A 19,979-nucleotide genomic window follows, 5' to 3' on the forward strand; every position below is an offset into this window, starting at 1 on the left:
GAAAAAAAATGGATCAAATTATTGACGATCATCAGTATCCTTCAAATCTCCCACTGGAAAAAATTTCTTCTCATCTAAATGTTTCTCTAAAGTTGCTAGAAACTGCTCAAATACAATGGATGAATGAGAAGGAGTCTCTACTTCGCGAGATAGAAAGACTAAGAATGGAAAATAGGACACTGCGAATGGAAGTTAGGAGTAGTGAGAACATTGAAAGAAATTCGGTTTCAAATACTCCAAATATTGCAAGAATGAAAGGCTATTATATTGTAGACAATGATTCTGGCCAGATCATTTCTTTTCCTACAAACCCAGTACACCAAGTAGTAGAAAGAAGCTGCAGTAATTCAAGTAAAATTAAGAGAGCAAAAGATATACTTGAGATTCCAAATATTGCTGACAGAAAAACAAGCATTGCTACTGATAGGAATTCGGTATCTGCATCAAGAAGTATTCTAAATGAACAAATATCTCCCACTGCAAATTCACAAAACTGTAGGGTAAGGCATATTCAGCTTGAAGACGAGAACAATAACCACGAGCCGTTAGAAGAGAAGAAAAAAACTATTAAATATAGAGAGGTTGGAAAAAACATTGGTAAGAAAGAACAAAGAAATAATCTTCAAGCCTTTGAGTGCACTGAGTGTTCGAAGTTTTACAAAGCAATTAATAATACTAGAGCTTCGAAAAGCCAATCTATGTGTAAGCACCTTAAACAAAGCCTTCTTCAGAATTCAGGAAGGCATAGGTTCAATCATCCTCCAATTAAATCCCCACCTGGGTATTGGGATTTGGATGGAATTTGATATAAACAGTGTATAGTAAAAATTTGTTAACTTTTATCATCTCAAAAGTTCTTTTGATTTCTATTTAATTTTGGATTGTTGATTTATCATTAACCGGCATTAGTAAATGGTAGATCTTTTCCGTTAGGTATTAAGTTAGAACCAGAATCAGGGTCAGCCTGTAGAACAAAGACTGCCCAGTCTCTTAGAACATGATTGATCTCTTTCAAAAAAGGTGATTTGCATTGTAAGGGAGTACAATTTGTAGAATGCACCGCTACAACAAGAGAACAAGTTGGCTCTTTCGGCATCACTGGCTTTTTCTCAGCCATTTGGAGAAGTGGAGCAGTTGTAACTTGACCACTACCCATAAGTTGTCCAAGATTTGCAGAAATAAGTATTTCCTCTTCTGTTTGTTTACCAAATACATTACCATAATTCCCCATATATACACCACTTAAAGGTCCATACTCCAATTCTTTTTCTAAACCAGGCTCGAATATTTGGGTTTCCAAACTTCCACCCATAGCCATTTCCTGGAGTCTTCTTAACATTATATTATTACTGTTGTTAATGCTATCCCACTTCCTTTTGTTCTCTAAGTTGTTATCTTCATCTTTTTGTAATCCTTTTGAATCACCACAAATTCCTTTCTCTTTAATACAATTCTTTGAGTTACTTTCTGGTTCAGAACCTTCAAACTCCATATTATTGTCCATATCGATTCCCATACCTCTCATTTGAGCCACTTGGATATTTGCTTGACTTTTCTTGATATAATGAGAAGAAGAAGTAAATAGATTGTTTGAAATAGTGTCAGGTCCTCTTTTCCGGGTATCATTAAAATTGATTGGGAACTCTTGGTTATCATTTAATTCGGAAAACTCATTTAAAGTTGTAAATATATCTTCAACTATTTCATCTGATACCTGATCATTCTCATCATAAGTTCCTGAAATAATTTTATATGTTTCTTCCTCAGGAATTTCTTCTCCAAAATCGTACTTTTCCAATGCTTCAGGAGGAAAAATGACATTGAAACCTTTTGGACACCAAATTCTGCCTTTTGAGTATTTAACAATATCGCAGACCATATTTGTTCTTTGATTAAAAGCAAAATTTGAACCAATATATGAAGGCTGAGAATTATCTGGACAAATTGCTATTGGTGGAACAACCTGAAATGCTTTACAACCTTCAATTGAATTTACAAATCCTGCAGGACATATTCCTCCATCCAATTCCTCAAATGGATTTCAAGTGAATTTTTATCAATATTTTTATAAACTTACAGAAAATGGAATAACACGGTATCCTTCACATGCCCAAGAAACGATGTCTGGGGTCACCTCTCCAGTATTTGAATTAGTTTCTGACTCGTATTTAAGTCTTAGTTTCATTCCAGCAGGGCACGCCAAAGATGGACCAATTTCTCTCTTTTCCTGGCAAATTCCTAAATAAAAAAGTTAAGGAGCATAATATAAAACCAAATAGATCAATTATGATAGGTTTAGAAAACTTATTTTGTTATCTTACCTGGATATAAAGACGATTGTTTAGGGAGAGTACCTGATGCAGAACTAACAAATCTTCCCATATCCCCAAAACATTCAGTTCTTGGTCCCAGAGATACTTCAGCAATACAAAGTGGTCCCCAAGGAGTCCACCCTTTTGGGCATCTGACTTGAACAGGTCTAATTAACTTAGGGACCCTATTATCTACGCCTTTTTCTTGTTTTCTAGTTAATATTGGCTCAAATTCGGGTTCTTTTTCCGTCAGTTTATGAAGTTCAAGAATCTCAGTAACATTTGCATCGTATCTGGGAAACTTATCTTTCCAAGGAAGAGGTTTATAATCAGATTTCAACCTTTGAGGTCCATACATTTCAGCTGGACTTGCTGATCCCGAATAATCGTGCCTTTCTTGAGCCACATTTTGTTGTGTTAATCCGTATTTAAAACTTAAAGTAAACAGTAATAATATTAAAAGATGCATCTCAGAATTAGAAAGTGCATACTATTTGCTCAGCCTAATTCATTTATTCTTCATGTACTATCATTTTTAAAAAAAAAAATACTTTATTGCATGCTTTTTTTTTTATAATATTACCAAATTACCCGCCAAAAAATATTTTCATGATACCCCAAAACAGAATTAAAAAAGGTATCAAAGTGAAGAAAAAAGAATTGAAAAAAACAGGAAGGATAAAATATTGCGTGAAAAGTGGGATAAGGTTGCATAGAAAGATTTTACTGCATGAGCCCCATTAGTGATCCAAATAATTCTTAGGAGAAGTTGAATACTTTGGAATTTGAAAGAAAATGCTCAAAAAGAAGAATTAATATAGAAAAATACAGGTATTTCCTACTAAAAATGAATAATGACATTGAGTTATCTGGGATTTTTTCTTTACCTGAGATTGACCGACTGATAGGAGAGAAGGTCATTTTTTCATCAGTTCTTCAAAATAGTGTTACAAACGAAAATGATCAAGAGTTGAAAGTATTTAGTTACCCAAATCAAAATCTATATGGGTCTATCTTAGAGATAGAATCAATTCTGAATAAAGTGTTTAACAATGATAATTTTTCTATGATGGATTCGTCTATCTCAGAGAATAATGAAGGTAATTTAAGCACTGAACTTCACCAAAATGAAGGTTTAAAAAGTCATTGTCTCTTGGAAGACGATTCTATTAGAGAGAACCAAAGCATTTACAATTGTGAAAAAAAGTTCCCAGAGACCCAAGCTGAAGAGACCTACGATAATTTAAATGAGAACTCTGAAACAAAAGGTATTGATAAAATCAATGAAATGGAACTTTTTATGGATGCTAACGGAAACTCAGCCGAATCTGAGTTGGAATCCATGGATGATTATACAACCTTTGATTATGGGTTTGATGGAAGTGGAATTATTTCTTCGGTCGAGGACTGGGAAAGCGACGATAATTCAATAATTTTTAGATATAATGATATGGTTTGGCCAGAAGAACCTTTATTAGAGGACGAAGAGGTGGAAGTAAACGAGACAGCAAAAGACCCAAATGATGAGGAGCACCTGGAAAAGCATATGGACGAAGCTAAGTTTGAAGGTGAGAGTGAGGCTAAAGGAGGGGATGAAGAATGCAATAATGAATGTGAGGATAATGATCAAATCTCACTTGCTGAAAATAATTTAATTAAAGAATCAGAATTTGTTAGCAAAGAAATTGAAATTGGTAAAATTGAATCTATAACTATAAATGATGAAGCGGATAATGATGAAAGAGATATTATATATGTGAAAAGAAGGCCAGGGTCTGAAAGCAGCTACAATATTGAAGGAGGAATGATGCATGTACCTTCAGTTGAGCAAGAGATAGTACTGGAAAGAGTTACAGAAGAGAGCGTTGAGGCCTCTTCATCTTCAACGAAATTCAGGAAGTGGCTTTCAAATAGCTCAGGAAATTCCAAGCTTCACTCATATTTAGCGGTTTTTAGAGGAGAAAACTTTAAGGAAAGTTCTGCTACATCAGGTTCAAGCACATTTAGAAACATTTTTAAGGGTGGAGGAGTTTTCAGAAGAGGTGGTTATCTTCCAAGCTCTTCTTTTAATTCAAATTTGGTTACAAGTTTGGGAAATATCATTAATCAGGCGGAAAAGACCCACTGTAAAACTTTCAAAGGCGAGAATTCGGATATATCTCAAGCTACTATCTCAAATGGAGCTCAGGAAGCCAGAAGAAGTTTGAGGCAACGCACTCTTCCTATGAAAATATCCACAAAGTACCAGATTAACAATAAGACAAGAAAAGCTCGGGAAAATGATGTTGGGTCGATATGGTTAATAAGGGAAATATATTTATCTCTAACACCTCAAATTCTAAAATTATCAATGAGTATGGATGGAGAGTGGTTGATTTTGGGAAGCCAAGACGGCATTATTCGGCAATGGAAGTTTAAAGAAGAGGATTTAAGGAATTATAGCATGTTATTGTCATCAGCCTCACAAATAGAACCATTTTTTAATGAAACTGAAGATTTGAATGTGCAAGCTCATTCAAATGCAATCATATCTTTGCACTGGGAAAATGATGAAAGAAGCCACAGGTTTCTTTCGAGTAGTATGGACAGAACAGTAAAGCTATGGGAAGCAGGTTTTGCTGAACCAAATGCAGTTATAAGTTGCTCAGATTGGCCAACCTCTGTTTCTTTCCATCCTATCCAAAAAAACATTATATTTATTGGTTCACTTGACGCCTCTGTTCAGATTTTGAGGCTTATTCCGAGTGAGGATTCCTCTAATAAATTTCTTACCAAAATTGTTGAAACTATTAGAGTGCAAGATTTACTCACGTCTTTATCTATTTCACCAAATGGCAAATACCTGGCCTGTGGATTTAGGGATGGCGGAGTTGCATTTTATGACGCCAGAACACTTAAATATAGATGTGATGTAGATTGTAGAAACAGAAGAGGAAAGTCTTCAAAAGGCAGAAAGGTTAGCGGCATTTCTTGGAAAAGAGATAATAAAAGTGTCTTGGTAACAACTAATGACAGCAGGGTAAGGCTATTTAATTTGAGTGATCTGTCAACATTTGTCAAATTTAAGGGACACATAAATGAAGAAACTCTTCTTTCTGCTCAAATTTCTAATGATGAAAAATTCATTGTTTCTGGTTCAGAGAATGGGTACATTTGCCTGTGGGATCTTCAACAGGATTTTGGAAGATCAATTTTTGGAATTCATCACAATAAAAGTAATCCAAACGGCTCCAATCTTCACTCTTCCGCCATTAACAACCAAATATCTTTAAGGTATGACAGGATAAACATTAGAAGAGGTCCCACACAACATTGTGTAGACTCCTTCAAAGCATTTGATTCCTCTCTAACCTCTGCAATACTTGCTCCTCCTTCTTTCTCCAAAAAGATCATTAAATTCTTTAAAATGAACCATAAAAATTCACTAAACTACCCTTCATTCGGAACCTATATAAATGAGAAGAATGCTCAAATATTTATTGCTGTAAACAGAAATGGACAAATCCGATTTTTCATGAATATTCCTAATTAGTAACTATTTCTAAGAATTAGTTTGTTTTTAATTTCTAAAGTTTGATCAACAATAATACCTGTTTACTCAGACTTTTGTCTTAATAGCATTAAATTCCTATGAGGGTTACTCACCTATTATTGTAAGAACAATTATTTAGAGATAGGGAATACATTGAGATCCAAAAACGTATTATTGAGTTCAAACAAACACTTTAAAATTCTTTTAAAAGTTTGCTTAAAGAATATGTTGTAGCTTTGGATACTTTAATTAAGTAGGAACAAATCCTATCAAATTTGCTCTTATAAGATCTTTATTGTTTGAATCAAAAGATACGTTTAAACACATGTTTCCTTGTATAAAACGAACATATAATAATAGATCATCCATACTCAAGTTTGGATTTAGTTCTTCAGAAGATTTTTCAACGTTTTCTATAGACAGTATTTTTTCAGCTACTTTTCTGGTTAAACATACATCCCTCAATAGTAATTCATTCCAAGGCTTAGGTAGAGGAGCGGGGTAATGTATTCCGAGTTCAAGGAATATCTCGTCATTATCTTGACTCCTTTTGGAGTTAAGTACAGCAGCTTCAACCCAAATAACCAACTCATTTTGTGGAAGATCTAGATCATCCACAAATTCTGAATGAGCTTGTAAGGCTGGTAGAGGTTTTGTTGCATTAAAATCACTATTATAATTCACTTTAGAATAAATGCTATTTAAATCCCCATAATTTTCATCCTGACACTCTAAATCCTCCCTAATCTCAACATCAGCGTAGTTATCAAAGCTATCAAAATAGTCAAAGTCTTGTAAACCACTGACTGTACCGTTATCTAAAATTTCGTTATCTTTATCTTCAATATACTTAGAAATAACCTCAACAACAGAGGAAGAATCAGAGTTAGAGTCAGCAGGTTGGTCAAAACACTCATCTTTTATTTCTAACTTCTGTAATAAAAGTTCATCTTCTTTTAAGGAGCTGCTAAAAAAGAAATCCGAATTAAATTTCTGTATTTTTTGGTCCGAAATAATTTCATAATTCTCTTTAGATGCCTGATCATCCTTTTTTTCCTTTGAATTAGTATTTGATATCACAAAATTAGAATAAGATCTAATATCTAAGTTCTCCTGAGAAGCCTTTATTTGTTTTCTGCTAGGTTTCGCGGATAAAATAGATGAGCTGGAACCACCTATAGGTTTTCCTCCTATATTTTCATTGTAATCTTTTACTTGGTAATTAAGTTTTTTTTCAGCATCTTTATGCATGATAAAAGTAAGCATCCCAGGTAATAAAAGTATTACGCCTCTCTTGATTTCAGGTTCACCTGACAAAAAAACCAATATATGGGCACTATTGTCCTTGGTATCTGAAGGAGCATTATTTTCAATATCTCCTCTATATTGGCACCAAAATTTTATAAACTCGTCTAATTCAGGTAAGTATCTGAATTCCATTGCTGAGCATACGTTCGTTCCATCTGTAAAAATGAGTTTCATCATCCTATTTTTCGAGGGAGGAGTAATTGAGATCCCGTTCATCTTAGCTAAATCTGAGTTAAAATAAAAACGATTCTTATACTTGGCCTTAGAAACATCTTCGGCCTCTAATAGTTGCAACAAATGAACTCCCTTTATGTTAACTTTGTGCATTGAATGTATCTCCAAAGGTAGACTGCCCCTCTTTATAATTTTTGATAAATCCACCGAAAGCAAAAGCTTTAAAAACTTGACTGAATATTCATCGTAGTCTTCTCTATAGGGTTCTAACAGTTTCTCGGCATCCTCATTAATTTGAATTTGTAAATCTTTCAATACGTCTTCAACCAAATTTCCACTCATGAGTCTACTCAAAATTAAGATCCTAGTCTACGGACAAAGACATGATTTGTACATTTTTGGTTCACTTGAATTATCCAATCTTATTCAAACTGATCAATTTTTTGATTTGGTTGGAATCAAACATTAATTGGTACTGGTATTGTTTTGGCGGGAAATCCCAGCTTCAATGATTATTTAATATAAAATAAACAAAAAAAAATTTAATATGTTTGAAAGGCTTAATATAAAAGAAAAGGGATGTGGTCATGACACTATATTGTCCGATAGGTTTCATATTCAGAAAATTCTCCTAGATTTTGATCAGGAGGCATCTATTCATTTGGATGATGACAAAACTGAAGAACTACTTATTCAGCTTGTTAAAATATACTCAGAATCGATTATTTCTTTAGATGCAGTCACAATAAATGATAATCTTGTAAGAAATTGGAGTCTTTTTAACATATATTTAAAATTAGAAATGTGTGGTGGCTGTATTGAACATTTTAAATTAGCATTTCAAATGATTTCTAGTGTTATAACTACAGTTCCTAATTCTGTATATTTGTTATTTACTCCATTAAATGAAAATACTGATTTATGTCCAATAAAATACCTATGTTGGATGTTAAGTAAAACTTTCTATGGTATTGATTCAGGCTCTACAGATTTCCAAAAATTGCTAAGTAGCATTAGTTTTTTACAAGCTGAATATGTGGGTAATGGAATCAGAGATGAACTTATTAGAGGCTTTGAAAATAGTCAAAAAGACAATTTAAAAGTTACCGAGAATGCTGAAAATTACAAAAATAAATCCAGCCTGGAAGAATCGGCTGTAGATTTAATAACCGATTCTTTGGATTTGCTGGAATTGATCTTTAAATACATTGATGATTTAACATTTATCTATGAAGCAGACTTTAAACAGACAGAAAACTTTAACATCTGCATTAGAACCATAATAAGCACATATTCTCCTATATTCCAAACAATTTTATCGTCTAAAACGATGCAGAAAATGCATGGGAAAGAAACTGATAAGATAAAAGAAACAAGAATTTTAGTTTTGAGGATTTTTGAGAGACTCGCTCTGGTTCTGTCAAATACAGACCTATTACCAATTTTTCTTGATTCGCTTAATAAGGAAATAGTTAGTTCTCAAGGCACTATTTTTGAAAGTTTAATGGATATTTTTTCTCCTGACTTTCCGAATTGGTATACATCAAATTACAGAGGACTAATAGAATCAAAAAACTTCATTTTTTCTCTGCAGCTTCAATTTGCTGGATTCCTGTTTTTAAAAACCTTGTGCAATAACTTAGAAGAATCATCTCCTGCTGTTGATATGTTTTTATCTGTAAGGAAACATTATATACCTTTTGATGAACTACCTGATTTTATCTCACAAAGCAATTATTGGTTTAGTGATGTCAAAGACAAACTTAACTTTGATAAAGAAAACAGTATTTTTGGAAATTTCCCAGAATATGGAAATTCTTTACCACAATATGTAAACAGCATTTTCTCAAACTTGTTCTATAGAGTTGTTGCTGTAGCTTTTCACAATGGACTTAAACTTCAACAAAATATAATTGATTACTCCCAAATCACTGAAACATTACATGAAAGCATAATAGGCAATGAAACTCTGGCTCTAAAAAGGCTTTACTTCTTAAAGATTGATCTTTTTACCGTAAATATTCAAATTATTAACTTCATTATTACTTCTATTGTCTCTATTTCTTCTGATAATATTTCAGATGAGGAATTTAGAAAATCTAATCCCACTGCAGAAGTTGTTTCAATTCTTCATTTATTTTTGGTCTGGATCTGTGAATTTGTGTTTGATTACAAATCTAAGATTCCTCAATTCTACCAAATTCTTGAAGAAATTAATATGATAAAAATCAGACTTCCTATTCTATATAATGCTTTTAATAAAGAAATAACCAGTTAAAACATACTATAGTATGTTTCGGCTAAAGCAAAGAAATCATATATTTATTGATTACAAGCATAAGCCAAACGTTATATTTAATAAGTACTATTCTTTCTACTTTCCACTTTTCTCTTAATGTTATTCTAACTAAATTTCAACACTAAATAATGAATTAATATAAATATACACACAAACAATATTGAATTGAAAGCCGTATAGTTTCGTATTTAAGACAAAGCCTCAATTCAATTTACAAAACTTTAAATGAATAGCTTAGGAAGAAGGCTTTGAACACAAGTCCTTTAGTATTTTTATTTTAGTTTTTCTTTTTTTTTGTTTAGAGGCGGAGATTATTTAACAATATGGCGCGTATTTGGAAGTGTTTTTGTGTTTGAGTATATAAAATAATTATTTACCATATATATTGAAAAAGAGAGTGAGTTTAAAAACCAAAATTCAGACAAATTAGGTAGAGATATAAAAACAAGAGTGATTTTTCAGCTAATAATTGATGCATCTAAGTTTGAAATCAAAAGCGAGATAACTACTAAATCAATACTAAAGGAATATATGGCAAGCGTTAATTAAATTGGGTGGGCAAAGATAACAGTGGCAGGAGCCTTTGAAACAAAGATGGATAGAAATAGATGGGCTGGATTATTGAGAAATTGCAATAGATCCCTGCTTTCTTTCCAAGTATATGCAAACCATCAGTATTCAGAAAAGGAGAGTACCCAGGAAATAGAAAACCTTATTCTAAAAGATATTCCAGTAATTATTCGCGAAAGAGTTGAGAATTACACTAAAAAGAGCCTTATTCCTCAGAATTCGTCTTTGAAAAGTCAAATATTTTTAGAAAAGGATGTAATTAAGACAATTTCGAGTTGCTTTCAAGTAGATTCGGAAGAAGCTTGCCGAATTTTTAGGGGGTTTAATTACATAAGAGAAGGTGGCTTTATTATAAGGTTTACAAATACAGATGATCAGTTTCTATCAAAAGAAACTACAACAGAAAACGGAGGTGATTCTTTAAGTAAACATAGTACTGGAGTAAATACTGGAGGAGTTTTGGACTGTTTTTTTTCCGATGTGGACTTAATGAGCAAAATATACGACTTTATATTACATGAACAACTTTCACTATTAGATTCAGTGAAGTTTATGTACGAAAATGCAAACTTTGAAAAGGAACACTCAGGTTTTGGAACAATTTTAAAAAAAGCTTGCTTTGGAGAAGTACTTTGGGGAAAATACCAGGATTATTCAACTAAAGAAACAGCTGAAAAGTATTCTTCCTCGTTCAATCTATTAGATGAGCTTTGGAGATGGTATTGCAGATTAGTTAATGACCAGTTTGTTGAGTTTGATGACCCAGAATTGGAAAGAATCTTTGGAGGTACTTTATTACAAAGCTATTCTAGGCAACTTCTGGAGTCTAATCTACTACATACCATTTTAGTAATTCTTCAAGCTCAAAAGGGATATATAAGTAACTTGCCAGGGATTCAAAAAAAATTGGAAACAGAAATCAATGCAATTGCAGATAACAACCTTTCATTTAAGGATTCTCTTTCAAAGTCCTCACCTCTGAACAGGTGTAGACTCATTATTTCAGAACTTCAGTCAAAGTGCTTCCTTGGAAGTCTGTATACTCTTTATTCTTCAAACAATGGAGTTGGTATAGGGCAACTCACATTATGCGATAGCAACTTAGCTCATTCTACATCTATGGTAGATCAACTTAGACAAACTGCCTCAAATGGAGTTCTTTTAGCAAGCTCTCTGATACTTTCACTCTCACCAAAGGAGATCACAATTAAAAATGAAGACTTGGGGTTTTTAATTAATGTTGTAATAACTTTATTAGAATCTCTCTGTTCAAATGATTCAGGAGAGGTTTTGTGTAAAATTCAAGATGAAAAGTATAACTTTTCTACACCTTCAAGAGCTAGAGCAACCACATTTGGTGGAAATTCCCAAAAACAGCTATTTGTGAGAGGAAACTTACTTTTGGTCCACGCTAAAGTCGTAAAGCCTTTGTTGCCTGCTCTAATATTTAGTTATGCCTCCATAGTTGTGCAAACCCCAAATAGAGATTCACTTTTGGCTCCTATTCTTGGCACTCCGTCATTTTTTCAATCTTCTGCATTTTCTGACTCTTTGGAGAATATTCTTCACGCTCTCAATTCCCAACATCCTCTCAAGCAATATATTTCAGTTTCATTTCTTTCAAGTTCTGAATCGGAAAATAAGACAACTCAAAACATATCGTTTGACTTAGAGGATTCTTGGACTTCGGAAGATTTAATTAACAGTGGTAATAGGAAAAACATAATTCTAGGAGAGACTTTTGGAACATATTACCAGTATTTGGTTTTATATAGTATAATCAGGAACACTATTTCAACATTTTCATTAAAAGCACTACCTTTTGTTGCAAGAATTTCGAAGCATCTAAGCTTCCTACTTAGAAAAGAACCCAGATTGGTATACAGGGAATGCTGGAGAGGAGACTATTTCAGACAAATTGGAGTTCATTTAATCATTGAATTATTCATTTCTTCGTTCCCATATGGAATTGTTGAATTTCTTGATCTTTTAAATAGTCTTGTTCCTGACTTTAATTCAGTTTCAAAATTTAATCAAGCTGATGTTGATATGGCTAAACAATCCTTCAAGCTTTTTATGACTTTTTTGAGAACCCCTATAAAAAATATATCATTCCCTCCATACCTTTCTTCGCTTGGACTATCTCCTATTCCTATAAACCACTGGAATCCAGATTCAGTCCGTAATGGTTCTGAATTTCCTGAGCTTCCGTTGCATTTGGAAGTATCGTGCTTAGAAACTCCAAGTTTGGCTCTGGGAGCATCTTTTTCTCAAGCATCACTGACAGGAACTCTCGAAGGCTGTTTGTTGGACTTTTTGGAAATAAAAATCAACGATGTAACTCCTCTTTCTGCTGGATTCCCAAATGCAAGAAAGTGTCTGACGCCGCTTAGAGTTCTTCCTATTGGAGTTGCAGAGCCTGTTCCTCTAAAGTCACTTTTAATCGAAAACTCAGAAACAAGTTTCTCTTCGCCTCTTTGGTCAAACTCACCTTATGGAACTTCCTATGATTTTCCTGAAGTCGAAATGCCTCCATATTATCACATTCACAATACAAGAAACAAAAAACAAGAAAGGAGTGAAAAAAATAGAGGTTTCAATATTGATATTAATGAACTTAGGCTTCCTTCCGAGCTTAGTAACAACTCGGCAGAAATCAAGCTTGGAGATTTGGACCCTTTCACAATAAAGTTCTGTTGTAAAAACATTCAGAATCCTGATTCTTTGCCATCACTACTTAAAATCTTACTGCTGATTTGGGAATCTATTGGCCTTTCATTGTCTCAGCTTGGAGGAAATTTGATAAAGCCTCAGATTGAAATGTTGGTTTCCATAAGCGAACTTATATACAGACTTGCATCATTCCACCCATCAATTATATTTGTTCTTGACCAAGAAATATTCTCATGGAATGTATTAATCCCAAATGTCTCCCAACAAGGATTAAAAGCCTCTTCTAGATTTGGACTCTTGACAATAAAAACCATTCAAATGCTCAAGGGAATTTCCTCTCTAATTAGTAACAAGAATAATGGAGAAGAAACTATATCAGTTACTTTCCATACGCTTCCAAGACTATTTAACCTTCTTCAGATCTCTCTACAGCCTATTGACCTGCTTTCCATAGACGACGCAGTACATGGTAATTTTTTAAAGCTTCAAGCTGGTTTTAAAGAGTTCAATAGAGATAATAAACAAGTTAAAAAGCAATTAAAGCCATCGGTTTTTGTATCCCCTTGGAACCATATGCCTCACGAAATTCCTATGTATTGGCTTGTTCCTTTGCTGCTCTCATGTGTTAGTTCAAAAAGTCTTGTAGATCCAGCTTCACAAAAAGATGCAAGCTACTATTCTCCACTACTTAAGGGAGTCCAGGGCTTTAACTTTGACGAGCTTTTTAATCTGGTATCAAAGTCTCTGGAAATTGTCGAAAAACAGCTGAAATCATATCCAATTACTGCACAGATCCTTGAATTTGTTATGAATCTCTTAAACTTTTGTCCAGCTTCATTTTGGGGTCTTGGATGGGATAGGCATGCAAGACTTTTATTTACCACTTTGGAGGAATATAGCTATGGTTCATCAACAACTAATAAAATCATTAGAGATATCCACCTTCTAATTAATGACTGCATCATATATCAACAATGCTCGGAAGAGGTAGAGCAGCAGAGAGATTTGTTTAGCTTTTTTAGTAGGATTTCACACTTTTCAATTCACACGGTTCTTTCCAGAATTTCAAGCTGGCAGTTTAATTTAGAATCAGAGAGAAACTTACTATTTCTACGTTCACTATCAGTTTTCGGATTACTTCTAAACTCAATGGACTCTGCAACACTAATCAAATCTGATGAGGATTATGAACAATTAAACAGAAATATGATCAAACCCGAATTCAAAGATGGTAATTCTTACAGCCTAAAAGATGTCATTCCCAGCATTTCTGGAATTACATCATCTAATCATCGAGCTACTATAGCTACTCTTTTAAAACATATTACTGAAACTGGCCTAATACCTTCCTTGCTTACAATACTCTCTTGCGAGTATAGTATTCATTCCCAATCATTTAGGAGATCACGGTATTCACAGATAGCTAAAGACGAATTGAATGACATTCCTGCTCCCTGGGAATTACTTATTTCAAACTCGATAATTGCTCGTGCAATGGAAAAGAATGATTCTCTTTCTTGTACACTTGCTCTCCATCTTCAACATTCAAATTCTCAGGTTATGTTTCTAGACAAACTCCTCATACCTACTTTTGAGTGCAGTAATATTCTCCCTAATCGAAGTGGAGAATTGTTCTCTTCCCCTGATGTAATAGTTGCTCAGCAGGTTGTAACTGAAGTTCTCAAGGTAATTCAAAAGCTACTTAATTCAGTTGCTGATCTTCAAACCAACTCAGATTTACTTTGTTCTTTAAGAACAGCTCTAGTTCAGTGGATTCTATCTTCTTCGCCAAACCAAAACTCCCAGATTTCAAAGAGCCTACTTGACTCTCCAAAGTTTAGTTGGTCAGATACTGACATTATTGCACAGAATATATACTCAAAAATATCTTTTCTTTATTTGTCAAAGAAGCCTGTAATGAATTTGGTAAAATCATTATTTTCTCTGATGCTCAGTTTTGTACCTTCTTCCATGACCTTAAATGCTCCAATTCTTGCAGCAAAGCTCCTTTCTTCATTTTGCTATATCCTTTCATCGGAGTCCTCTCTTAATAGTCATGAGCAAATCCAATTACAAAACTCCAGACCCGATGTAATTCTGGAACAAATTCTCAAGCCCTCTGCTTCTCTAAATTCAATACAACAGGACTTTTTGCTTTCACTAACAAACACTAAGCTCTTTCCTTTACTAATAAAACTTCTGTACCAAGAACTCGACTTTGTGCTTTTGGCACCAATATTTAGTTTCCTAAGAAGTTTCGACTTTTCTGAACCTAAAGTACATAATCAAGACAAAACCCCAATCGAATTTTGTAGAGTGGTTCTCGAGCTTATTAATTTGTTTTCTGCATGCCATCCTTCAATGCTTATTGGATCAACGGGGAGTTTTTCTTTTGAGAGAATGGATCACGTGTTGAATCATTGCAAATCCAATCTCACAATCTGCTCTGGTAATCAGATAGGTGGCCCTCCTTCATCTTCTATTAGTAGAATTGGACTTATTTGTCACGCCATAGTCGGAATTCTCGAGAAATCTAACTCACTATTAGAAAGTATAAGCAAGAAAGATCTGGTCATTTCCTCGAACCTGTTCAATATTTTAAATCTGATTCCGTTATCATTAAGCCTACTAAACCAGCTCTTTGAGAATACGAGATCTAAGGATTTTTTGACTAGAGAAATGTTTCGTCAGTCAAAAGATATTGCTAGCAGCCCGTCAACCACTTCAATCTGGAATATTATAATATCCGTTACACAGAATCTAACTTCACTCTGGAATAATCTTCAAATAGATTCCAATATTCCCCAATCCAAGTTACAGTTATTAACTATAATATCATCATCTATTTCTTGTGCGTATCATTTAACATCCAGGTTTATTAGTCTATCCACTAACATGAGTTTTAAAAACTACGACAAGCTCCCAGTTTTCTTGAGGGAACGTAAAATATTTGACTTTGTTAAGTTTCTTGTTTCGGACAAAGTAATACATGAGATTCTTCACTCTTCAAAAAGCTCAAAACTCATTTTTGGCTTATTTCTTAAGTCAAATAATCACTTTTCAACAATTGAAGACAAACTTGGAATACCGATCGAATACTGTATATTCAGTCAAAACACTTGTGATTCCAATCATGACACAGACTTACCCAGAACTTACAATTTATACCCAGAGAATTCCTTGGAGCAATTTGTTAATAAATACTATTATGAAAGATACCTTAAGTTTTCCCATTTAGTCATTTCAAACGAGTCAATTCACAACCTTACAGAATTTAATATATCAAAAATTTGCAAATTTAGAGATGAAAGTTCTAAAGATCTTGGATCTAGTTCCTTTGATCCTAGTAATCAAGCTTTCAAACTTCCTCCTTCTAATAACAGTGAAACATCTCAACTTGCTACACTTGAAATGGTATGGGAGTCTGGGCAGCTTTTAGCTCCAAAACAGCGTTTTTCTCCTAATAGTTCAAGCCTTGAAAAGAAGGATGGATCTTTACAAGTTAGCGATGAAGAACCATTTATTAAACCTTCTGTAATCAGTTCCAGAGTTAAAGAAAGGTCAGAAACTGCATCATCTTTGCAAATTTCTAGAAAGGAAGTTTCTAATACTGACTTAAATCGAATAGCAGAAATTCCTTCATTGTTGTCCCTAAGAAACTCTTCTTTCATTCACAAAACAAGACAGTGGGGACCTGAATTCGAATTAAATGTCTCTGCAATGCTGGTACTGTTATCATGCTCAACTGCAGCCTGTATTTCTGTTCCTCACTCGAAGATGGACATTCAGACATTAATAACCTTTTCTAAAGAAATAATATTTCAGATTCGCCGAGAAAATTCTTCCAGAAGCTTTCTGGAGTCATTCATGTACCTTTTAACCAGCTATAATGAACTTATATTTTATCTAAAGACACTACTTCCAGTAGTTATTGCAAAGTTTAGTAGCCTAGTTTCAAACTCTTTCCTTTCAGAACTAGCAGTTCTGTTTGATACCACTAAGCTCACTATAATCAATCACTGCATTAATCTGGCTCAGAAAGAGCATCAAGATTGTGAAATAGAAATGGCTGATGGAAGCCCTAAAACTCCACTTCTAGAAGATTTGGCTCTGAAGAAAAAACCTAATTTCTTTCCAAACCTAATGATGACCATAATATTCTCCACATGTACCGATCTATTGACTTTTGATCTTGTATCTAATGTCAGACTTATCGTTGGAAGAGCAGAAATGATTGAGACTCAAAACTCATTGAAAGCTCCCAAGTCTTTTGCTGGAGCAAAAATCAGTGAAAAGAATTGCTCATATACCTTGAATCTTGCCCCTATAGCTTCAAATAATTCATCAGTTAGTCTATCTTCTTCTTGGCAGGATCTAAATGGCCAGTGTTTAAGAAATACCCAAGGTTCGAATAATGAAGCATCCGAGTTCAGAGGATGTATTGGAAACCTGATAAATTATATGCCTGTCTCGGAATTCTCAGAAAAAAGCCAAAGAGCCAGCGTAAAAAGGCTTTTTTCCTTACTTATTGAGCATTGTTGCAGGTATATTATTCGAAATTTAAAGAATATTTTGTTATCCCAAGAAAAAACTATACCATCTCAGATTCAGACTCAGAATAGGAGTGAAACCTGCCAATTAAACTTTGGCTTCAAGTACATTTGGACAATCCATTCTTTTCAGATTATAAAGAATTTCTTTGAAGGCCAAAAATCACAAGAAAATGATATTTGTTTGTCCTGTGATTTAACTGCAGCAGCTTACCTCCTTCTTTTTGTACTCAAACAGTTATCTTCTCTCTCAGAAGTGGAAGATAACACACCCATAATAGAAAGCTCTACAATAGCATTATTGCTGGAGTTAACTTCATGTTCTATGCAGTTTTATAAGAAAAATGGAAAGGTTATTCACAGAATTGCCAATGAAATAGGGAATATAGATTTAAATGGCACTTCACTAGACTTTTTCTCAAGCTCTTTAATTGCTCTCCCTATTCTTTGTCTCTGTATTCCAGCACAAATAATAGAGGTTATATACATCGACAATAGGAAAAAGCTTCTTCAAGACATTTCATCAGAATTTACTATTAATACTTCAAACTTAAAATCCCCAATATTAACCAGAATCAAAGAATTACTCGTATCAAACTCTCTTTTGGACGAATTTAATATCGATCTGGCAGTCAAGGTAATACCAATATTAGATTCTGTAATTCAATTAAACTCCGCCTGTCTTGATAAGAATGAGGCTCCTAGCTATAGCTATCAACAGGCAATTCTCAGAAAAGACCGTATAGAATCTATTGGGTACCTTAAACCTCTTAAAGTGCCATTTCTGAGTTGGAATGAGGCAGCTTACCATTCAATACTGACTTCCACAATGTCTTGCTTAGCAGCACTTTCTTCCACTCCACAGGGGTGTATGTTTATCCTCAAAAGCGGGATACTAGTGCAGATTGCATCAAACTTCTTTCTTAATGGATTCAGATTTGCAAATACTTCGGCTACATCGAAGCAATTAAATGAGAATTCTGGCAGAAATCCCGAAATATCGTCTATTAAATTGCCATCTAATTCTTCCTTCTGGCCCTCAACCTATCTCACAGTAGAGCTTGGAGACCAAACCATTAGAAATCCTATGCATGTTTTATGGTGCAAACTCATTTCCCTTTCTACAAATGTGTTTGCTTCACTGGCAAAGTCCTCAGGAAAAGTATATTCAGAAGATGATAATAATTTGCAAAACAAGAGGCTCAATACATCTGCACAAGGAGGAACTGAATACAGGCAATCCATGAATACTTATACAGAGAGGATATTGCGTGGGCAGTCGGCTCGTAGTCTTAGTACTATTTCGAGAAAGCCTATGAGCGCAAAAACGGAAGAAGAAACAAATATATATAAATCAGAACTCTTTAGAGATGATTCTCAAGCAAAAGAGGAGGTATTGAAGTTTATTCAACTTGTTGAACCAAGAATTCAACTAATCCTTTCCGAACAACGACAAATTTCTCAGCTTGCAACATTAGAAGAATTTAACCTTGGTATTGATTTGATCAGAGCAACAATTGCTTTAAACATCTTCGAACTGAGATACGAATTGACAGAAATCCTCAGAAAGTCCCTTAGGACTGTTAGAAGTTTGTCCGTAGTGTCTCTTGGGCGTGGAATAACAGAAGCTTTTGACATGTTTAAACCAACCTCGAGAATAGAGAGAATTTCAGCCGGGCAAAGCCCAGAAACCTTGAATTTGTACCACCTAGATAGTCTTCCTGCCCAAGTCCCCTCAATTTTCCATCAACGGTGTTGCGTTCTTTTGCTGAATTCTGTTAGGAGTATTATTGATACATTTATTTCAGAATCAGGCTTCTCTCTTGAATTGCGTGGATGTAGAGAACTTCTTATGCAACTATTTCATGATACAATGGATTTAGGCCGTCCAATTTTGCAACTACTAGAAGACATTCCGAATCACAGTTATTCAGCATTCATAATTGTAAAGTCCAAAAGTGGAGATTCTTTTCTGCCTTTATCTTTAAATGTTCAAGCTCTGAACCCTTCAGAACCTTCCATTACTGATCTCCTCCCAGAATATAAGAATGTATCACTGAATAAGAATAACTTGGAATTTAGAGGAATAGCTAGGATTTCAGCCATTTCAGAGTCATGTTGTCTACCCGAAATAATCACTTTCAGCTCATTTTTACATTTACTTAGCTCTCTTGTTGATATAATTGCAATCTGTGGAGCGAAATGTTTGTATACACTTGAAAGTTTAGAGGCTTCAGATCAGCACAACGACACCATTAGAAGATTCCTGGAATTCCTTCACCTTTCCCAAGGCCTCAACTCCTCTTCTCTTTTGGAGTCTTCAAAGAAACTAATTGAAAAAGTTTATGCAAATCTGAAATCCAAGCTTGGTGATCAGATTAATGTGGAAGTTGTTGGACTAGTTGGAATTAAAAAAGATCCTATTCATGCGCTCTTATTTGAAAGACTTTCAAATACAAATAGCAATGTAAATTCTGGTATATAACAAATTCATCCACTTAGGTTTGTTTTATTATAGTAATTAATGATCTAAATGCTTCAATAATAGAATTTTTCTACGA

General features: G+C 34.1%; 6 protein-coding genes across 6 annotated transcripts; 4 read left to right on the forward strand and 2 right to left on the reverse strand.

Moving 5' to 3' along the window:
* Nucleotides 1–8: 8 nt before the first annotated feature.
* cubi_03210 (uncharacterized protein) lies at nucleotides 9–806 on the forward strand (the record flags this gene model as incomplete). Its single annotated transcript, XM_029020223.1, has 1 exon — nucleotides 9–806. The coding sequence occupies one exon, from the start codon at nucleotides 9–11 to the stop codon at nucleotides 804–806; it is 798 nt and encodes a 265-aa protein (XP_028876230.1).
* Nucleotides 807–895: 89 nt separating this feature from the next.
* cubi_03211 (uncharacterized protein) lies at nucleotides 896–2,781 on the reverse strand (the record flags this gene model as incomplete). The annotated part of the gene is made up of 3 exons (XM_029020224.1): nucleotides 896–2,029; nucleotides 2,078–2,238; nucleotides 2,322–2,781. The coding sequence occupies 3 exons, from the start codon at nucleotides 2,779–2,781 to the stop codon at nucleotides 896–898; spliced, it is 1,755 nt and encodes a 584-aa protein (XP_028876231.1).
* Nucleotides 2,782–3,159: 378 nt separating this feature from the next.
* Nucleotides 3,160–5,844, forward strand: cubi_03212 (WD40 repeat-containing protein; the record flags this gene model as incomplete). Its single annotated transcript, XM_029020225.1, has 1 exon — nucleotides 3,160–5,844. One exon carries the CDS (start codon nucleotides 3,160–3,162, stop codon nucleotides 5,842–5,844), a length of 2,685 nt encoding a protein of 894 aa, XP_028876232.1.
* Nucleotides 5,845–6,093: 249 nt separating this feature from the next.
* Nucleotides 6,094–7,668, reverse strand: cubi_03213 (uncharacterized protein; the record flags this gene model as incomplete). The annotated part of the gene is made up of 1 exon (XM_029020226.1): nucleotides 6,094–7,668. One exon carries the CDS (start codon nucleotides 7,666–7,668, stop codon nucleotides 6,094–6,096), a length of 1,575 nt encoding a protein of 524 aa, XP_028876233.1.
* Nucleotides 7,669–7,873: 205 nt separating this feature from the next.
* Nucleotides 7,874–9,604, forward strand: cubi_03214 (uncharacterized protein; the record flags this gene model as incomplete). Its single annotated transcript, XM_029020227.1, has 1 exon — nucleotides 7,874–9,604. One exon carries the CDS (start codon nucleotides 7,874–7,876, stop codon nucleotides 9,602–9,604), a length of 1,731 nt encoding a protein of 576 aa, XP_028876234.1.
* A 615-nt stretch (nucleotides 9,605–10,219) lies between these two features.
* On the forward strand, nucleotides 10,220–19,903 carry cubi_03215 (uncharacterized protein; the record flags this gene model as incomplete). The annotated part of the gene is made up of 1 exon (XM_029020228.1): nucleotides 10,220–19,903. One exon carries the CDS (start codon nucleotides 10,220–10,222, stop codon nucleotides 19,901–19,903), a length of 9,684 nt encoding a protein of 3,227 aa, XP_028876235.1.
* Between the last annotated feature and the right edge of the window lie 76 nt (nucleotides 19,904–19,979).

The sequence above is a fragment of the Cryptosporidium ubiquitum genome (assembly GCF_001865345.1).
Source record: "Cryptosporidium ubiquitum isolate 39726 chromosome Unknown contig_6, whole genome shotgun sequence".
Lineage (NCBI taxonomy): Eukaryota > Apicomplexa > Conoidasida > Eucoccidiorida > Cryptosporidiidae > Cryptosporidium > Cryptosporidium ubiquitum.